The following is a 17175-nucleotide window of genomic DNA, read 5'->3' as shown; positions in this document are numbered from 1 at the left end:
TGCGAGCTCAAGCAATCTGCCCTGTCTTTGCCTCTCAAAGTGCCAGGACTACAGGCATGAGCCATTTCTAAATCTTGACTCTGTATTTCTTAAACAGAGACTAACCCCTTTGCCTTGAGCTTTGTTTTCCTAGGCTCCTGCATTCCTGCTCTCTGCAGTCTGCCTAGAATCTGAGCATTACCTGTTGATACTTAACAGCTACCAGCCTGAGGTCTCAAGGTAAGGGTTCAAGTTTAGAACATAGATCTTTTTTGGACAAAGACCACTCTTTTTCATAAGATTAAAACCTAGGACCCTTCTTCCATTTATAACAGTGATTCAGAGGAGTATCTATAAACCTTTTTTTTTTTGAGATGCAGTCTCGCTCTGTCATCCAGGCTGGAGTGCAGTGGCATGATCTCGACTCACTGCAGCTCCTCCCTCCTGAGTTCAAGTGATTCTCCCGCCTCAGTCTCCAGAGTAGCTGGGATTGCAGGCATGCACCACCACACCCAGCTAATTTTTTCGTATTTTTAGTAGAGGTGGGATTTCACCATGTTGGCCAGGCTGGTCTTGAACTCCTGACCTCAAGTGATCCACCCGCCTTGCCGTCCCAAAGTGCTGGGATTCTTAGTTACTTAGTTATTTTAATCCAGCTAAACACAGTGACTAAAGAGAGAGCGGAGGTAAACTGTGGATAACAACATCCTGGTTGAACCTCTCTAGACACTTACCTGAAACTGGTTAATAAAAGGTGCTATATTTAATCCAAGAGTACGTTCTGTTCCTTGAACAGCATTCTCCTCTAGGAGTGTCTGTGATTCCACAAGCAACCCAAACATCAGCACATACTGAGGAAAGATCTTGCCTCCGGATTGTAGTAAACACCTAAAGAAAAAATATATATATATATATTAAAAAGCTTTTGGGGCTGGGCCACAGTGGCTCATGCCTGTAATTCCAACACTTTAGGAGGCCAAGGTCGGTGAATCACTTCAGCCCAGGAGTTCAAGACCAGCCTGGGCAACATGGCGAAACCTTATCTCTACAAAAGATACAAAAACTAGCCAAGCATGGTAGCATGTACCTGTAGTCCCAGCTACTTGGGAGGCTGAAGCAGGAGAATTGCTTGAACCCAAGAGGTGGCAGGTGCAGTGAGCCAAGATCCCACCACTGCACTACAGCCTGGGTGACATAGTGAGACTTTGTCTTAAAAAAAAAAAAAACCTTTTTAATCCATATAAACATCAGTAACTAAGAATCATGATAAATCAGTAAAGAACTACAGATTACATATAGCCTAATGGACTTTTTGTTATTCATGGCTGGTATTTCAAAATGGTAAATCACTAGAAATAACTTCCCAACTCAAAGTGACTACTGATCAATGAAAGAGAAAAATGATCAGTTAGCTATTTAAATGGACATACGTCTTTAGATCGAGGAAAGAGTCATCAATGGATGCTAAAACTAGTAGGTCAAAGTTTGATTAGGAAAATATCCTTTTACACTCTCAAAGTATCACCCCCACAAATGACTTATCACAAAGGGGGAAACAGTAACTTACTGAATGGAGAAATGTGTGGATACAACTTAAACCATGTGATTATATTAACATCAAAAATAATGGGACAGGCTGGGCACGGTGGCTGATGCCTGTAATCCCAACACTTTGGGAGGCCAAGGTGAGAGGATTGCTTGAGTCCAGGACTTCAAGACCAGCCTGGGCAACAGCAAGACCCCTCTCTACAAATAAACTAGCCAGGTGTGGTGGTGCACACCTGTAGTTCCAGCTACTCAAGAGGCTGAGGTGGGAGGATCGCTTAAGTCCAGGAGGTACACACTACAATGAGCAGTGATTGCCCCACTAGAGAGACATGAAAACTAAATGTAATAAATGATCCTGGATTGGATTCCAGATCAGGTACAAAAAGCTACAAAGGACATTATTGTGACAACTGGTGAAATCTGGGTAAGATTTGTAGCTTAGAATAACAGTATTGTGTCCCTGTAAATTTCTTGATTTTAATAATTGATTATATAAGTACAGTGATTATATAAGTGAATGTCCTATGCACTCCAAGGACATCCACATTATATCTATGGTTAAGGGAAAGAACCTGAAATGTTTTTTCCTGAATAATTTAGCAAATGTGGAAAAATATCTAGTTGTTTGTGAATCTGAATGCAAGGTATATGGTAAGTTATTTGCATTATTCTTTAATCCAAAGCCTTGAAAATTATTTCAAAAGGTTAAACACTCCAAATGCAAAAAAAAAAAAAAAAAAAATCCAAATACTCTAGTACTCTAGGAGAGTGAGCGAGTCAAGGGTTAACAAAATCCTTTCTCTTTCCACAGCTGACATTGGGTTTACCCGCTCTTTCCCTGAAAATCTTATAAGAATGGAATGTCAGCTGTGTTTATCAGCAACACCGATTATGGTTTAAAAAAAAAAAAGCCTCTTAATAGGTAGACTATATGTGGACAGAGAGAACCACGAACAAAGGATAAATTCCTGATGGGAACCCATACTACATGTGGGCTTCCCTGAGAGTGGGGTAACTTGTAACCAGGGGTTCATATTGCTAGGCCATGGAAGCTGTGCCTATGGGAGAATAGTTGCTATATGAAGCGAAGGGCTCTTAAGCCAAGGCGGCTTCCACACCTACCTATGTAGTCTTATTTCCTCACACCTGAGCTATGTGCTAGGTGGGACGGGAGAGAAGGATCCACCAACTGACATCCAATGAAACAGAGGTGGAGGATACTTTAAACCAAGTAATTATTTTCATTTGCCACATTTACAATCAAATGTCAAATCTACATTTTTATTGAATATTTTAAGCTTGTTTCTACTTGAATTTCTAGAACAGGATACTAGGCAGGTGAACTTTACATTATCATATGTATGTTCACAATAAGTTTTTACTCCTAAAATAAATCTTTAGAGTAAGAATTCACTTATAAAAATACAGAACTAAACATTTCACCTACACATTTGTCCATATCTTAAAAAGTAATTCATACACATTTCTAAAATTATATAGTATGTAGTCTCCCTAAATAGATCATTAAACTTAGACAAACGAAGCCAGAAAACACCCCATTCCTCAAAACTACTTTGGCACTACTGCCCCAGTTGCTCCTATAGAGAACTATTACAGAATGGTAAACCACTAGAAAATCTCTCTTCACTCACTAAATGTAACATCATGAGCAGTACTATAAAAATGTAAGATTGGTCTTTGAGGTATTTTCAGACTGAACTGCTCCTGTGACTCCCACCCAGAAACTGACTCAGTGCAGGAAGACTGTTTTTGACATCCCTATGGATTTCATCGCCAACCAATTGGCAGTATCCATTCCCTAGCCCCCAATCCAGCAAATTATCTTTAAAAACTAGTCTCTGAGCTCCAGGGAGGTGGATTTGAAAAACATCTCCCATTCTTCTGCTTGGCTGCCTTGTGATCATTAAACTCTTTTTTTTTTTTTTGAGATGGAGTTTCACTCTGACACCCAGGCTAGAATGCATTGGCTCAATCTTGGCTCACTGCAACCTCTGCCTCCCAGGTTCAGGCAATTCTCCTGCCTCAGCCTCCTGAGCAGCTGGGATTACAGGTGCACGTCACCATGCCCAGCTAATTTTTGTATTTTTAGTAGAGATGGAGTTTCACCATGTTGGCCAGGCTGGTCTCAAACTCCTGACCTCAAGTGATCCACCCATGTCAGCCTCCCAAAGTGCTGGGATTACAGGCATGAGCCCACCTAAACTCTTTCTCTACTGCAACTCCTGCTGTTCCTACAGAATTGGCTTTTCTGGGCAGTGGGCAAGAAGAACCCATCAGGCTATAACAAATCAAGGGTTCCCACAATGTCCTCTCTGAGTTCAATAATCTGCCAGAATGGCTCACAGAACTCAGAAAAACACTTTACTTATATTTACCTATTTTTTACAAAGGAAACAACTCGGGAATAGCCAAATATAACGTATACATAGGGCAACAGACGCTATAATCTCACGTGAATGCCCCTAGTTCAGATGCCAGTTTTAAATCCTGGACTTTCAGTAATTCTGGGCATCTATAAATCTGAAATGACCTTTGCAAAAATTATGGCAGTGAAAGAAAACTAATATAGCTCACTCCATTTTGCTTCTAACCTCACAAACTGGCTGTCCGAGACATAGGGTAAGCTAACTATGGGAGGAATTTTATAGTTTAACTTTAAAGGAAGGATAATACTAGTCTCTTCCTGAAACGAACCCCTTCCTTGTTCAGGGACCAAAACAGCCACTGTAAAACTAATGAAAGGCCACAAGGTTAGGATTATGAGAAGGGCCTGAGTTCTGCTAAGATGTAGGCACAGTTAAATGATACCCAGTCATTGTACCCTGACTTGCTTTTCCATAATCCCCTACTGCTCAGGAATCATGGAGCCAGAATTGCTATGGAATTAGTTTTAAATTAATTATCTGGACTCTTAAAGGCACGAAATCATTTGAACCTGGGAGGTAGAGGTTGCAATGAGCTGAGATCATGCCACTGCACTCCAGCCTGGGCAACAGAGCAAGGCTCCGTCTCAACAACAAAAAAACAACACTGGGAAGAGAAGTGAATTTTTAGGTAACCTTCACAGAAGTTATTTGTCACCAATATAACCAATGATTCAGACAGAACACACTGTCTGAAAAACTGTTTATATATATTATAAATATAATGTATATTATATATATATAAAATAAATATAATGTATATTACGTGTGTATATATATATAAACAGTTTTTTATACATCACACTGTCTGGAAAACTGTATATATATGTATTATATATATATATAAACTTGACTGATTGAAAGCTCTTCCATAAGATCAGGTATAGGAAAAGAATCCCTACTTTGGGAACATCTATTCAACATAGTATTAGACATCCTAGCCAGAGTAATCAGTAAAGAAAAAAAATCACATCTGTGATCAGACATGTAGAAAACACTAATGAGCTCACAAAAAAAAACTTAGAACAAATTCAGCAAAATTGCAAAAACAAAAATCAGCTGCGTTTCTAAAAATCAAATATGAATGATCTGAAAAGAAAATTAAGAAAACAATTCCAGGCTGGCATGGTGGCTCATGACTATGATCCCAGCACATGGGAGGCCAAGACGGGTGGATCACTTGGTCAGGAGTTTGAGACCAGCCTGGCCAACATGGCAAAAACCTGTCTCTACTAAAAATACAAAAATCAGCCAGATGTGGTGGTGCACACCTGTAATCCCAGCTACTGGGAAGGCTGAGGCACAAGAATTGCTTGAACCCGGGAGGAAGAGATTATAGTGAGCAGAGATTGTGCCACTGCACTCCATCCTGGGTGACAGAGCAAGACTGTCGAAAAAAAAGAAAGAGAGAAAAAAAAAAACAATTCCATTTACAATAACTTAAACTTAACCAAGGAGGTAAAAGACTGGTACACTGAAAACTACAAAACTTTGATGAAAGAAATTAAAGACAAATATATGTAAAGATGTTCCATGTTCCTGGATTAGAAGACTTAATATTACTAAAATGCCAATATTACCCAAAGTGATGTACACTATCAAAATTCCAAGTGTTTTTTTACAGAAATAGAAAAATTCATCCTAAAACTCATATGAAATCTCAAGAGATGTAGAATCCCTTTTCAAGGGAATGATCCTGAAAAAGAACCAACTTGGAAGTTTCACACTTCCTGACTTCAAAACTTATTACAAAGCTACAGGGAGAGTAATGTCAACAAGGTGGTGAAAGAGAAGCCCCAGACCCACTTTCCGCCACAGAGACAGCAACTTAACAAAAATATACAAACCAACTGCCTTTGTAAGAAACATCAAGCTAGTTAGGAGGCTTCTGAACCCCAGAGAAGCATGTAGCGAAGAAGAAATACATCAAACACGGTAGGAAAATTCATGACATTTACTCACCATAACCCTCCCCCTCAGCACAGCACAACACAGCACAACTGGGAGGAAAAAAAAACCTCCCAACTCCCAGCTTCTCCTTAGGAGACGAAAGAGAAGAGTGGGACATAGTTCCAACATAGTGACTTTCTGGAGACAGCTGTCTTTCCTGACTCTAAGCATTGACAGGAACTGGAACCATGCTGGGGGCCACTGAGAAGGTATGAGATCACCTTGGCTAGGTAGAGCGCCAGAGAGGCTGAAGTGCCACAGGAAGACACTAAGGAGATTTCCAATACATTGGTTTCCTAAAGCACCATGGAGGCTGCACTACTGCAGACAGACTGAGGGAGCGCCTGAGTAGAAATAAGCAAACTTCAACTAGATTACAAACCTAGAGAGAACATATTCCCAGAAAAAGACTTGAGAGGTCTTTAGCATCTCTAGACAGAATGATTGGTGAAGGTTCTTCCTGTAAAAAACCAGAAGGTAAATAACGGGAGACGTGGCAGGTTTTTTTCAAATGTGTAAGTTCCAGTAAAAAATAAGAAACAGGCTGAGCACGGTGGCTCACTTCTGTAATCCCAGAAGTAAACAACATGGTGAAACTCTGTCTCTACAAAAGATACGAAATTAGCTGGACATGGTGATGTGCATCTGTAGTCCCAGCTCCTGGGAGGCTGAGGTGGGAGGATTGCTCGAGTCTGGGAGGCAGAGGTTGCAGTAAGCAAAGGTAGTGCCACTGCACTCCAGCACAAGCAGGAAAGCAAAACTGTCTCAAAAAAAAAAAAAAGGACAAAAGAAAAGAGAAATATGGTCCAACCAAAGGAACAAATTAAATCTATAGAAACTGAGCCTAAAGAAACAAAGAGAGGCCGGATGCAGTGGCTGACACCTATAATCCCAGCACTTTGGGAGACTGAGGCAGGTAGATCATTTGAGGTCAGGAGTTTGAGACCAGCCTGACCAACATGGTGAAACCTCATCTCTACTAAAAAAAAAATTAAAACTTAGCCAGGCAAGGTGGCATACACCTGTAATTCCAGCTACTCAGGAGACTGAGGCATGAGAATCACTTGAACCCAGAAGGCGGAGGTTGCAGTGAACTAAGATCACACCACTGCACTCCAGCTTGGGTGAGGAAGTGAGACTCTGTCTCATAAATAATAAAATAAAAAATAAGATACCTAGAGAGAGCCAGATAAAGTTAATTATACAGAAAATATAGAATCATATAGTATTATAATGTAGGTGTATATACCACATTTAAATCTAGTATAGAATTTTTAAAAACAAAAGCATCAAAAGTAATGGTAAGTCAATGTTAATGGTTTTACAATTTAACAAGAGGTAATTTGTGACATCAATAATAAAGTAGTAGGGAGGAACAGCGATGTAAAGAGGTAGAACTTTTACATGTAATTAAACTTAGGTTATTGCCATTTTCTAACAGACTAATAATTTCAAGATGTTGCATGTCACTGGAATAGTAACCATACCAAGAAATTTTTTTATATAGTACACACAAAGGGAAACGAGAAGGCAATTAAAATATGTCACTACAAAAAAAAAAAAAAAAAAAAATCAATGAAACAAAAGAAGGCAAGAGAGGAGAGGGAGGAGAGGAAAAACAAAGATGCTAGAAGACAAACCAAAATATTTATACAAAACAGCAACAGTACGTCCTTCCCTATTAATAATTACTTTAAATGCAAATGGTTAAACTCCCCAATTAAATGATACAGATTTACTGAACAGATTTTTTTAAAACCAGATGCAAAGACATGCTGTCTACAAGTGACTCACTTCAGATCTAAGGCCACACATAGCAGAAAGTAAAAGGTTAGAAAGATATTCCATGCAAACAGGAACCAAAAATGCACAGGATGCCCATATTTATAACACACAAAAAAGACCTTAAGACAAAAACTGTCAAAGGAAACATAACATTATATGACAACAAAAGGATCAATTCATCAGAAAGATGTAACATGTATCAATATATATATGCACCTAACATTAGCACTCACAAATATAAAAGCCAAACACTGACAAAAGTGAAGGGAGAAACAGCAATACAATAATAGTAGGAAATGTCAATAACCCACTTTCAGTTATAAATAGAAAAAGAAGACAGATCAATAAGGAAAAAGAAGATTTGAACAACACTATAGACCAAATGGATGTAACGGACACACACACAACACTCCACCCAAAAGATCAGAATATACATACTTCTCAAGCACACATGAAACATCCTCTACAGCACACCACATATAAGATCACAAAACAAGTCCCATCAAATTTAGGAAGACTAAAAACATATAAAGTATCTTCTCCAACCACAATGGAATGAAAACTAGAAATCAAGAGCAGAGGGAAAACAGGAAAATCCACATTTAAAAACTCACTCTTGCCAAGCATGATGGTGCATGCCTGTAACCCCAGCTTCTTTTCAGGCTAAGGCAGGATCAAGGAGGATTACTTGAGCCCAGGAGTTTGAGACCTACCCGGGCAACACAGTAAGACTCTATCTCAAATAATAATAATAATAATAAAATTAAAACTCACCCTAAGACAACTAATGGGTCAAATAAATCGCAAAGAAAATATCTGAAGACAAATGAAAATGAAAACACAATATACCAAAACTTACAAAATGCAGTGGAAGAAGTACTAAGAGCAAAGTTTACAGCAGTCAACACTCACTTTAAAAAAAAGATTTCAGGCCAGGTGCGGTGGCACACGCCTGTAATCCCAGCACTTTGGGAGGCCGAGGCGGGCAGATCATGAAGTCAGGAGATCAAGACCATCCTACCAGCATGGTGAAACCCCATCTCTAAAATACAAAAATTAGCTGGACACGGTGGAGGACGTCTGTAATCCCAGCTACATGGGAAGCTGAGGCAGGAGAACTGCTTGAACTCAGGAGGCGGAGGTTGCAGTGAGCTGAGATCATGCCACTGCACTCCAGCCTGGCAACAGAGCGAGATTCCATCTCAAAAAAAAAAAAAAAAGGATTTCAAATCAACAATCTACTTTTATACCTCAAGGAACTAGAAAGAGAGCAAACTAAACTAAAAATTAGTAGAAGGAACAAAATAATAAAGATAAAAACAAAGATAAATGAAATAGAGAACAAAAAACAGCAGGCAAATCAGGCCAGACGCAGTGGCTCATGCCTGAAATCCCAGTACTTTAGGAGGCCTAGGCAGGAGAATCACTTGAGGCCTAGGCAACATAATGAAGCCCTGTCTCTACCAAAAAATCATATTTAAAAACTAGCCAGGGGCAGGCATGGTGGCTCATGCCTGTAATCCCAGTAGTTTGGGAGGCCGAGGCAGGCAGATCAGTTGAGGTCACGAGTTTGAGACCAGCTGGACAACATGGTGAAACCCTGTTTCTACTAAAAATATAAAAATTAACCAGGTGAGGTAGTGGGTGCCTGTAATCCCAGCTACTCAGGAGGCTGAGACACGAGAATCACTTGAACCCAGGAGGTGGAGGTTGCAGTGAGCCAAAATCACACTCCAACCTGGGTGACAGAGCAAGACTTAGTCTCAAAAAAAAAAAACTAGCCGGGTGTTGCAGTGCATACCTGTAGTCCCAGCTATTCAGGAGGCTAAGGCAGGAGAATCACTTGAGCTCAGGAGTTCCAAGGCTGCAGTGAGCTATGATTGCACCACTGCTATTCAGCCTGAGTGACAGAGTGAGACCCTGTCTCTAAAAAATACAAAAACAAATTTAAAAAATCAATAAAACCAAGAGTTGGCTTTTTCAAAAAGTCCAACAAATTGACAAACCCTTGGCCAGACTAAGAAAAAAGAAGGAAGGCTCAAATAATTAAAATTAGAAACAAGAAGACAGTACAACTGATGCAATAAAACTAAAAAAGGATCATAAGAGAATACTATGCACAATGATATGCCAAGAAATTGGAAAACTCAGAAGAAATGAATAAATTTCTAGGAACATACAACTTACTTAGACTAAATTTTAAAAAAAAATTTAACCTAAACAGGACTATAACTTGTAAGGAGACTGAAGCAGTAATTGAAAACCTCCTAATGAGGCTGGATGTTGTGGCTGACTCCAGTAATTCTAGCACTTTGGGAAGCCAAGGCAGGAGGATCACTAATGCCCAGAAGTTTGAGACCAGCCCAGGCAACATAGTGAGACCCTGACTCTGCAAAAAAAATTTAAAAATTAGCTGGGCATGGTGGTACATGCCTGTAGTCTCAACTACTGAGGAGGGTGAAATGGGAGGATCGCATGAGCCCAGGAGGTCGAGGCTGCAGTAAGCCATCATTACGCCGCTGCACTCCAGCCTGGGTGACAGAGCAAGCCCCTGTCAAAAAAAACAAAACAAAACACCTCCCAATGAAAACAAAAACACCAAAATCTTCCCAATGAAGAAAGGGATTGGATGGCGGAGAATTCTACTAAACAATCAATTAATATAATACATTACATTAACAGAATGAAGACTACATGATCTTCAATGGATGCAGAAAAACATTTGACAAAAATCAACGCACTTTCATGATAAAAGATGCAACAAACTCGGAATAGAAGGAAACTACTTCAACATAATAAAAGCCACATATGAAAAGCCCACAAGTAACACATGTTAACATTACCACACTTAAAGACTGACAGCTTTTCTCCTAAGATCAGGTACAAGGGAAAGATGCCTTCTCTTTCCACACTTCTGTTCAACATAGTAGTGCAAGTACTGACCACAGAAATTAAACAAGAAAATAATAAAATGTATCCAAATTGGAAAGGAAGTATAATTATCTCTATTCCAGATGATATGTCATATATAGAAAACCCTAAAGAAAAACAACAACAAAAACTTGTTACAACTCATAAATGACTTCAGCAAAATTATGGGAGACAAACATGCAAAAATCAGCTGCATTTGCATGTACTAACAAAGGCCAAGCTAAACAAAATTAAGAAAAAAAAAATCCATTTATAATAACATCTAAAAAAATAAAATACTTGGGAACAAACCTAACCAAAAAGGCGGAAGACTTACTTGTACACTGAAAACTGCAAAACATTGATTAAAAAAAAAAATTTAAAGACACAGATGAATGGAAAGGCACCCTGTGTTCATGGACTGGAACACCTGCAATCCCTATGAAAACCCCAACAGTGTTTTTTGCAGAAACAGAAAAAATTACCCTAAAATTTATATGGAATCTCAAAGAACTCCAAACTGCCAAGACAGTCTTGAAAAAGAACAAAGTTGGAAACCTCCCACTTCCTGACCTTAAACAAACTACAAAGCAACAGTAATCAGGACTGTGGCATGGTACTGGCATAAAGACATACAGACCAATGGATCAGAAACAAGAGCCCATAAATAAACCCAAAAATTAGGTTCAGAAAACAAATCTGAAATATGTTTTCTGAAATAAACAAAAATATGTATATTTTTATATACACCATATACAAAAATTAACTCAAAATGGATTGACCAACTAAATGTAAAACCTAAAACTATAAAACTTCTGAAAGAAAATATAAGAGAAAAGCTGGAGAACACTGGATTCAGCAATGATTTCTTGGATATGATATCAAAAGTTATTTTGCAACTAAAGCAAAAGTAAACAAATAGGACTAAATCAAACTTTAAAACTTCTGCACATCAAAATAAATGATCAAAAGAGTGAAAAGGCAACCTGTGAAGTGGGGAAAAAATATTTACAAATCATATATCAAAGGTTAATATCCAGAATACAGAAAGAACTCCTACAACTCAATAACAAAATAACCCAGTTAAAAAATGGGCAATAGCCAAAAGAACTCTGAAAGGGCAAGACCTGAATAGATATTTCTCCAAAATATGTACAAATGACCAAAAAGCATTAGGATGCTCCACATCACTAATCATTAAGAAATTCTGACACATAGTACAATATGGATGAACCTTGAAGACATTCTTATGCTAAGTGAAACAAGTCAGTCAGAAAAAGAAAAAGAAAAACTATTGTATGATTTCACTTGTTTGAGGCCTCAAGAGTTAGTTAAACTCATAGAAACAGAAAGTAGACTGCTGGATACCAGGAGCCAGGGTGGGAGGAGCATATAGCAAACTGTCATTTATTGAGTATAGAGTATTTTACAATATGAAAGAGTTCTGGAGATACTTGTACATAACAATGTGAATATACTTCACACTAATGAAGTGAAAAATAGCTAAGAGTAAGTTTTAGGCATATTTTATCATAATTTCAAAACAATTTTTAATAAAAACGTGGCTATAAAGTGATTATACTGAATTTTTTGGCACACACAGAATTTGCAAATGCACATGTCATCATTCTCAACAGTCACAGTGCAACTACAAAAACAAAAACAAAAGATCCCCAAAATGGTCCATTATTTAAAACATGTCTGAAATACATCTTTGGTACTAATTTAACCAATTCCTTTACTTTCTAATTTAATTAATTTTTTAAAAAAGACTGAACTTACCAAATTTGAATAATGACATTTCATCAGTATGTGTATTTTAAAACCTGTGAACCTATAAGCAGTGGCATATGCCTAAAACCCTAGCTATTCAGAAGGCTGAAGTGGAAAAAATCACTTGAGCCCAGGAGTTCAAGACCAGCCTGGGCAGCATAGTGAGAACCACCCCAACCCCACTCTAATCCCACCCCAATCCAACCCCATTCCACCCTACCCTGTGTCTAAAGAAAAAAAAAAATCTATAAACTAATACTGAACTCTGGTTGGTAGGTTTGCTTTCCACAGTAGTGTGTGTTAGCAAGTTTGAAACAATGTTATGTGCATTCTCCCTATGAGCAAATGAGTAAGTATATTACGTTAGTGAGAGCCAGGCTTTTACTGATGGAGAAATAATGCAAATATGACAAAAGGGAACACTGCAATGTACCATGTGGTAGTGGATTAGAACTGAAGGTATCAGTATTCACTCATGGTTTTATACAGATAGATACAGAAATAAAAAATACCTGTATGTGTATGATTGTGCACATGTGTATATGGATCCATGCCTGTGTACACACACACAAAACACACTCATCCTCTTCCTAGCTTTTTCAATTCAGAGGGCCTAAAAGCAATGACCAGTAGCAATGAGTATACATACCTATCATCAAGATCTTGGTTTCAGCTGGGCATGGTGGCTCATGCCTGTAATCCCAGCACTTTGGGAGGCCAAAGGGGGTGGATCACTTGAAGTCAGGAGTTCAAGAACAGCCTGACCAACATGGTGAAGCCCTGTCTCTACTAAAAATACAAAATTAGCTGAGCATGGTGGCGCACCCCTGTAATCCCAGCTACTTGGGAAGCTGAGGCAGGAGGATCGCTTGAACCCAGAAGGTGGAGGCTGCAGTGAGCCAAGATCGCACCATTACACTCCAGCCTGGGCAGCAAGAACAAAACTCCATCTAAAAAAAAAAAAAGAACTTGGTTTCAAAATATAATTCTCGACTAAAAGGAACCAGAGACCCTTGGAGAAAGACTGATTCTAAGACTCGAAGCTTGGGGCAGAGAAAAATTCAAGATGAAAATAAAACTGGTTGCACCAAAGTAAGAACATGCTCAAAGAATTATGGGAACGTGTCAAAAAGACATAGGAACTAGTTTAAAGGAGCTCCTACTGGCCATACCTGGGATGATTTTAGCATCAAATGAAGTCATGGGTCCTGAAAAATAATGCTTGAGGAGCATACAATGATCTTATTTTTACAGTTATGCCATTAAAGAACTTAAGGAAATTACATAAAATTTGAGCTCAAGAAAAAAAAAAGCCAGAAGTTATTATTTTGTGTTTTACCTGGATATTGCAGCTTTTTCCATTATTTCCTGCTGAATGAGCCCAGATGGCTCAATGACATCCAATATAATTATGCTCCATAACTTGTCTGATTTTGGCCTTTGTAACATAGCAGATTCATCCTCCACATGTCTCAGCCAAAACTCAAGTGTTTCTTTAGGAAAGTGATTGGCTTCAGATATGAGGTCCAGAGCAATCCGATGCTGGTCTTTCTCCACAGAACTGTATGGTTTAACCTGCCCAAGTGTGCCAGCAATAATAGGCAGAATAGAGAAGCCTTCAGACACATCTAACACGTAGAAAGGTTCAAGGATGCTCTGTACAGTATTACTCTGCCCAGTTCCTGAGCTCATCTCATTATTCTGACAGTGAGTATCCATGGTCTGACATGGTTTCTCTGGAGTCAGTGAAGACAAAACTTTCCTCATTGCCATTTTAAAGCCTTCATGATATGGAATGTTGTTTAGCAAAGCAATTTCTGTAGATTCCAATACACACGTCTGCTCTACAGCATCTGGTTTACTGGTCTGAAGGTTAGCGAGGGCACTACAAAGTTCAGCCTCATTTCCTGATGATAACAAGTCTTTATTCTGGGTAAAACTTTTTGCAACATCCATTTCACATTCCAAACCCAAGACACTAATACTCTGGATTCTTAAGTAACAGTCTTGACAAGACACTTCCATCATCACATGGTCTCCAGGCTTTATCCCATAGTCTTCATTAAATAAAAAGAAAGAAAAAAATTAATAAGGAGTGTTTATAAGCCTGAGGATCACATAAACATCTCCATCCTCCATTTAACCTCCCATTCTTTAAATCACTATAGAAAGGATTACAAATATTCATTTCATATACAAAAAAAAACTAGGAAAACCGTACCGGCTTTACTTAGGGAGAAAGTAAAGTCTGAAGACTCAATTAACCAGTAGCATAATGGAGACATTCAAGAGCCCCATTATTGACCCTAAGGCTTTTACTGCAATCACTAGGTCTCTCCATATCCCCACATTGAGGGTTTGGTGGAGTACTGCAGGGGGCAGTACTCCACCAAAGATAACAACAAAGATAAAATTCAGGGATAAATATCAAACCTCACTTTAAAGGGACATTCTTTTCACTAAGAGAAATTTCCAAAAGAACAAGATAACATTCAACAGAATCATATCAGTAATACCTCTTAACTGTATTTTAGACACTCTTGCAGGTCTAGGAACTTGAAAGTATAAGGAAGAACTAAGTCTTACAATAAAGACCATATCATACTCCTTTCATATGTGGGAAAACTTTTGTTTTGTTTTGTCTTTTGAGAAAAGGTCTCACTCTGTCACCAAGGCTGGGATGCAGTGGCGTAACATGGCCCCCTGCAGCCTCCAACTCCTGGGTTCCAGTGATCCTCCTGCCTCAGCCTCCCAAGTAGCTGGGACTACAGATGCATGCCACCACACCCAGCTAATTTTTTTTTTTTTTAATAGAGATGAGGTCTTGCTATTTTACTCAGGCTGGTCTTGAACTCCTGGGCTCAAGTGATCCTCTTGCCTTAGCCTCCCAATGTGTTGGGATTATAGGCGTGAGCCACTGTGTCTGGCCTACATGTGGTAACATTTTTCAATGTAAACGTATAAATGTATAATCGCAATTCCTTCTCATTAGCCCTGGTACCAGTTGAAAATACAAGTTGTTACTCTATTTTGTTTGTTTTTTGGGTTTTTTTGGAGACAGTGTCTTGCTCTGTTGCCCAGGCTGGAGTGCAGTGGTATGATCCCTGTGGCCTCAATCTCAGGGATCAAGCTATCTTTCAACCTCACCCTCCTGACTAGCTGGGACTACAGGTGCTTGCTACCATGCCTGAATTTTTTTTAATTTTTAGTAGAGACCAGGCTGGTCTCAAGCTCCTGAACTCCAGCAATCCTCCTACCTCAACAGGAGGATCCCAAAGTGCTGGGATTACAGGCTTGAGTCACTGAGCCCAGCCACAAATTGCTATTCTTATGTTTAAACATGTAAATGTCCTTTCTCTAAGGATTAAAAACAAAAGGCCATCTGTCTAAGTTACTACAGGTATAAGAGAGTTAAAACAAACACAAGTAAAAACTGTCATTTACTGAGTGCCAGTCACTGTGGTAGGCATTTTACACCCACTATTTCTAATAATCCCTATAAGAGTGCTGCAAGGTAAATGGTATTGTCCCATTTTTATATATGATACAACAAAAACTCTAAAAAACAACTGGCAAGGATGACCAAGAGGGAATCTGTAAGTAGCAGAGACAAGAACTGAATCAAAATCTACCTGACTCCAAAAACAACATACTAGCCACAACAATATACTAATTCCAGGTCTTTATGACCTTGCCAAATTAGATCCTTGATTAAGAAACTAAACAGAAATAGATGTATTAACTTCCAGTTTAAGAAGGGTAGAGTTTTTCTGTGTGCACGCGGGCACCTGTGTGTGTGTGTGTGGGGGGGGTGTGTGTGTGTATGTGTGTGTGGTGTGTGTGGGCAACACTGCTCTATTGCCCAGGCTAGAGTAAAGCGTTACAATCTGGGCTCACTGCAGCCTCAACCTCCTAGACTCAAGGGATCCTTCTTGGACTACAAGCACTTGCCACCATGCCCAGGTAATTTTTTATTACTATTATTTTGTAGAAATGAGGTCTTGCTATGTTGCCCAGGCTGGTTCAAACTCCTGGCCTCAAGCAGTCCTCCTACCTGGGCCTCCCAAAGTACTGGGGTTACAGGTATCAGCCACCATACCCAGCCTAAAAAGGGCAGTTTTTCTATATAATTTATCTGCTTTAAACTTATTGAAACCCATCACATCACTGTAAAAAAAATTCGTATTAAAAAAAAAATCTTTAATACCAGATCCATGAACTCTCCAAAACTGAAAAATTTTGTGCTTATATGAGTGTGTACATTTTTTTTGATCCGGGGCTCCACAGACGTCATCAGCTTCTCTAAGGAGTAAGAACTTCTGCACTAAAAGCAGTATTTTTCCACTACTTTCCATGAAATAATGGAGGAGGATTTCTTTCATCTACTGGCAACTAGAAAAATCAGAGCTGAAGAAATAATTTAATGATAGGCTTTTGGAGTGCTATGCAGCAGAGTTATTATTTATTTTATTTATTATTATTACCATTTTTTTTTTTTTGCCACTGACTCAAATACTTAGAAGATTAAAGCAAGAGGTTTTTAAAAAAAATTTGACAAGACCTACCTGCCAGGTCCTGTACGGGGTAGACAGCCTGTTCCCAACATGTTTCCTCACTAGGACTGGTGGATAAACTATGTTCATCATCAAGCTGGAGCACAAACCAAACCATAATAGCATCTAGTGTGCCTTCTTTAATAACAGGAATACCAATCTTATCAGGCTTTTTAGATGCAAGACTTTTTAATTCCTGAGAGAAATGTAAAAGGAATGAAAGGGTTTTATAC

At 38.9% G+C, this 17175-nt stretch overlaps 1 protein-coding gene across 3 annotated transcripts in view; it reads right to left on the bottom strand.

The window, feature by feature from the left end:
- Positions 1 to 17175, bottom strand: part of PRMT9 (protein arginine methyltransferase 9) — a 48088-nt gene that overhangs the window by 7297 nt on the left and 23616 nt on the right. For 2 of the 3 annotated variants that reach the window (XM_021666714.2, XM_021666716.2), the window contains 3 exons: positions 16955 to 17138; positions 13729 to 14446; positions 714 to 867 (listed from right to left, as the gene is read on the bottom strand). In XM_021666714.2, the coding sequence (XP_021522389.2) occupies positions 714 to 867; positions 13729 to 14446; positions 16955 to 17138 (1056 nt within the window). Of the gene's footprint in view, positions 1 to 713; positions 868 to 13038; positions 13340 to 13728; positions 14447 to 16954; positions 17139 to 17175 lie in introns of those variants that run through there. The other variant, XR_010345365.1, reaches the window with a different exon arrangement.

Source organism: Aotus nancymaae, unplaced genomic scaffold (genome assembly GCF_030222135.1).
Source record: "Aotus nancymaae isolate 86718 unplaced genomic scaffold, 86718_ANA_hifiasm-v0.15.2.pri h1tg000033l, whole genome shotgun sequence".
Taxonomy (NCBI): Eukaryota; Metazoa; Chordata; class Mammalia; order Primates; family Aotidae; genus Aotus; species Aotus nancymaae.
This window is presented reverse-complemented; position numbering and strand designations above follow the sequence as displayed.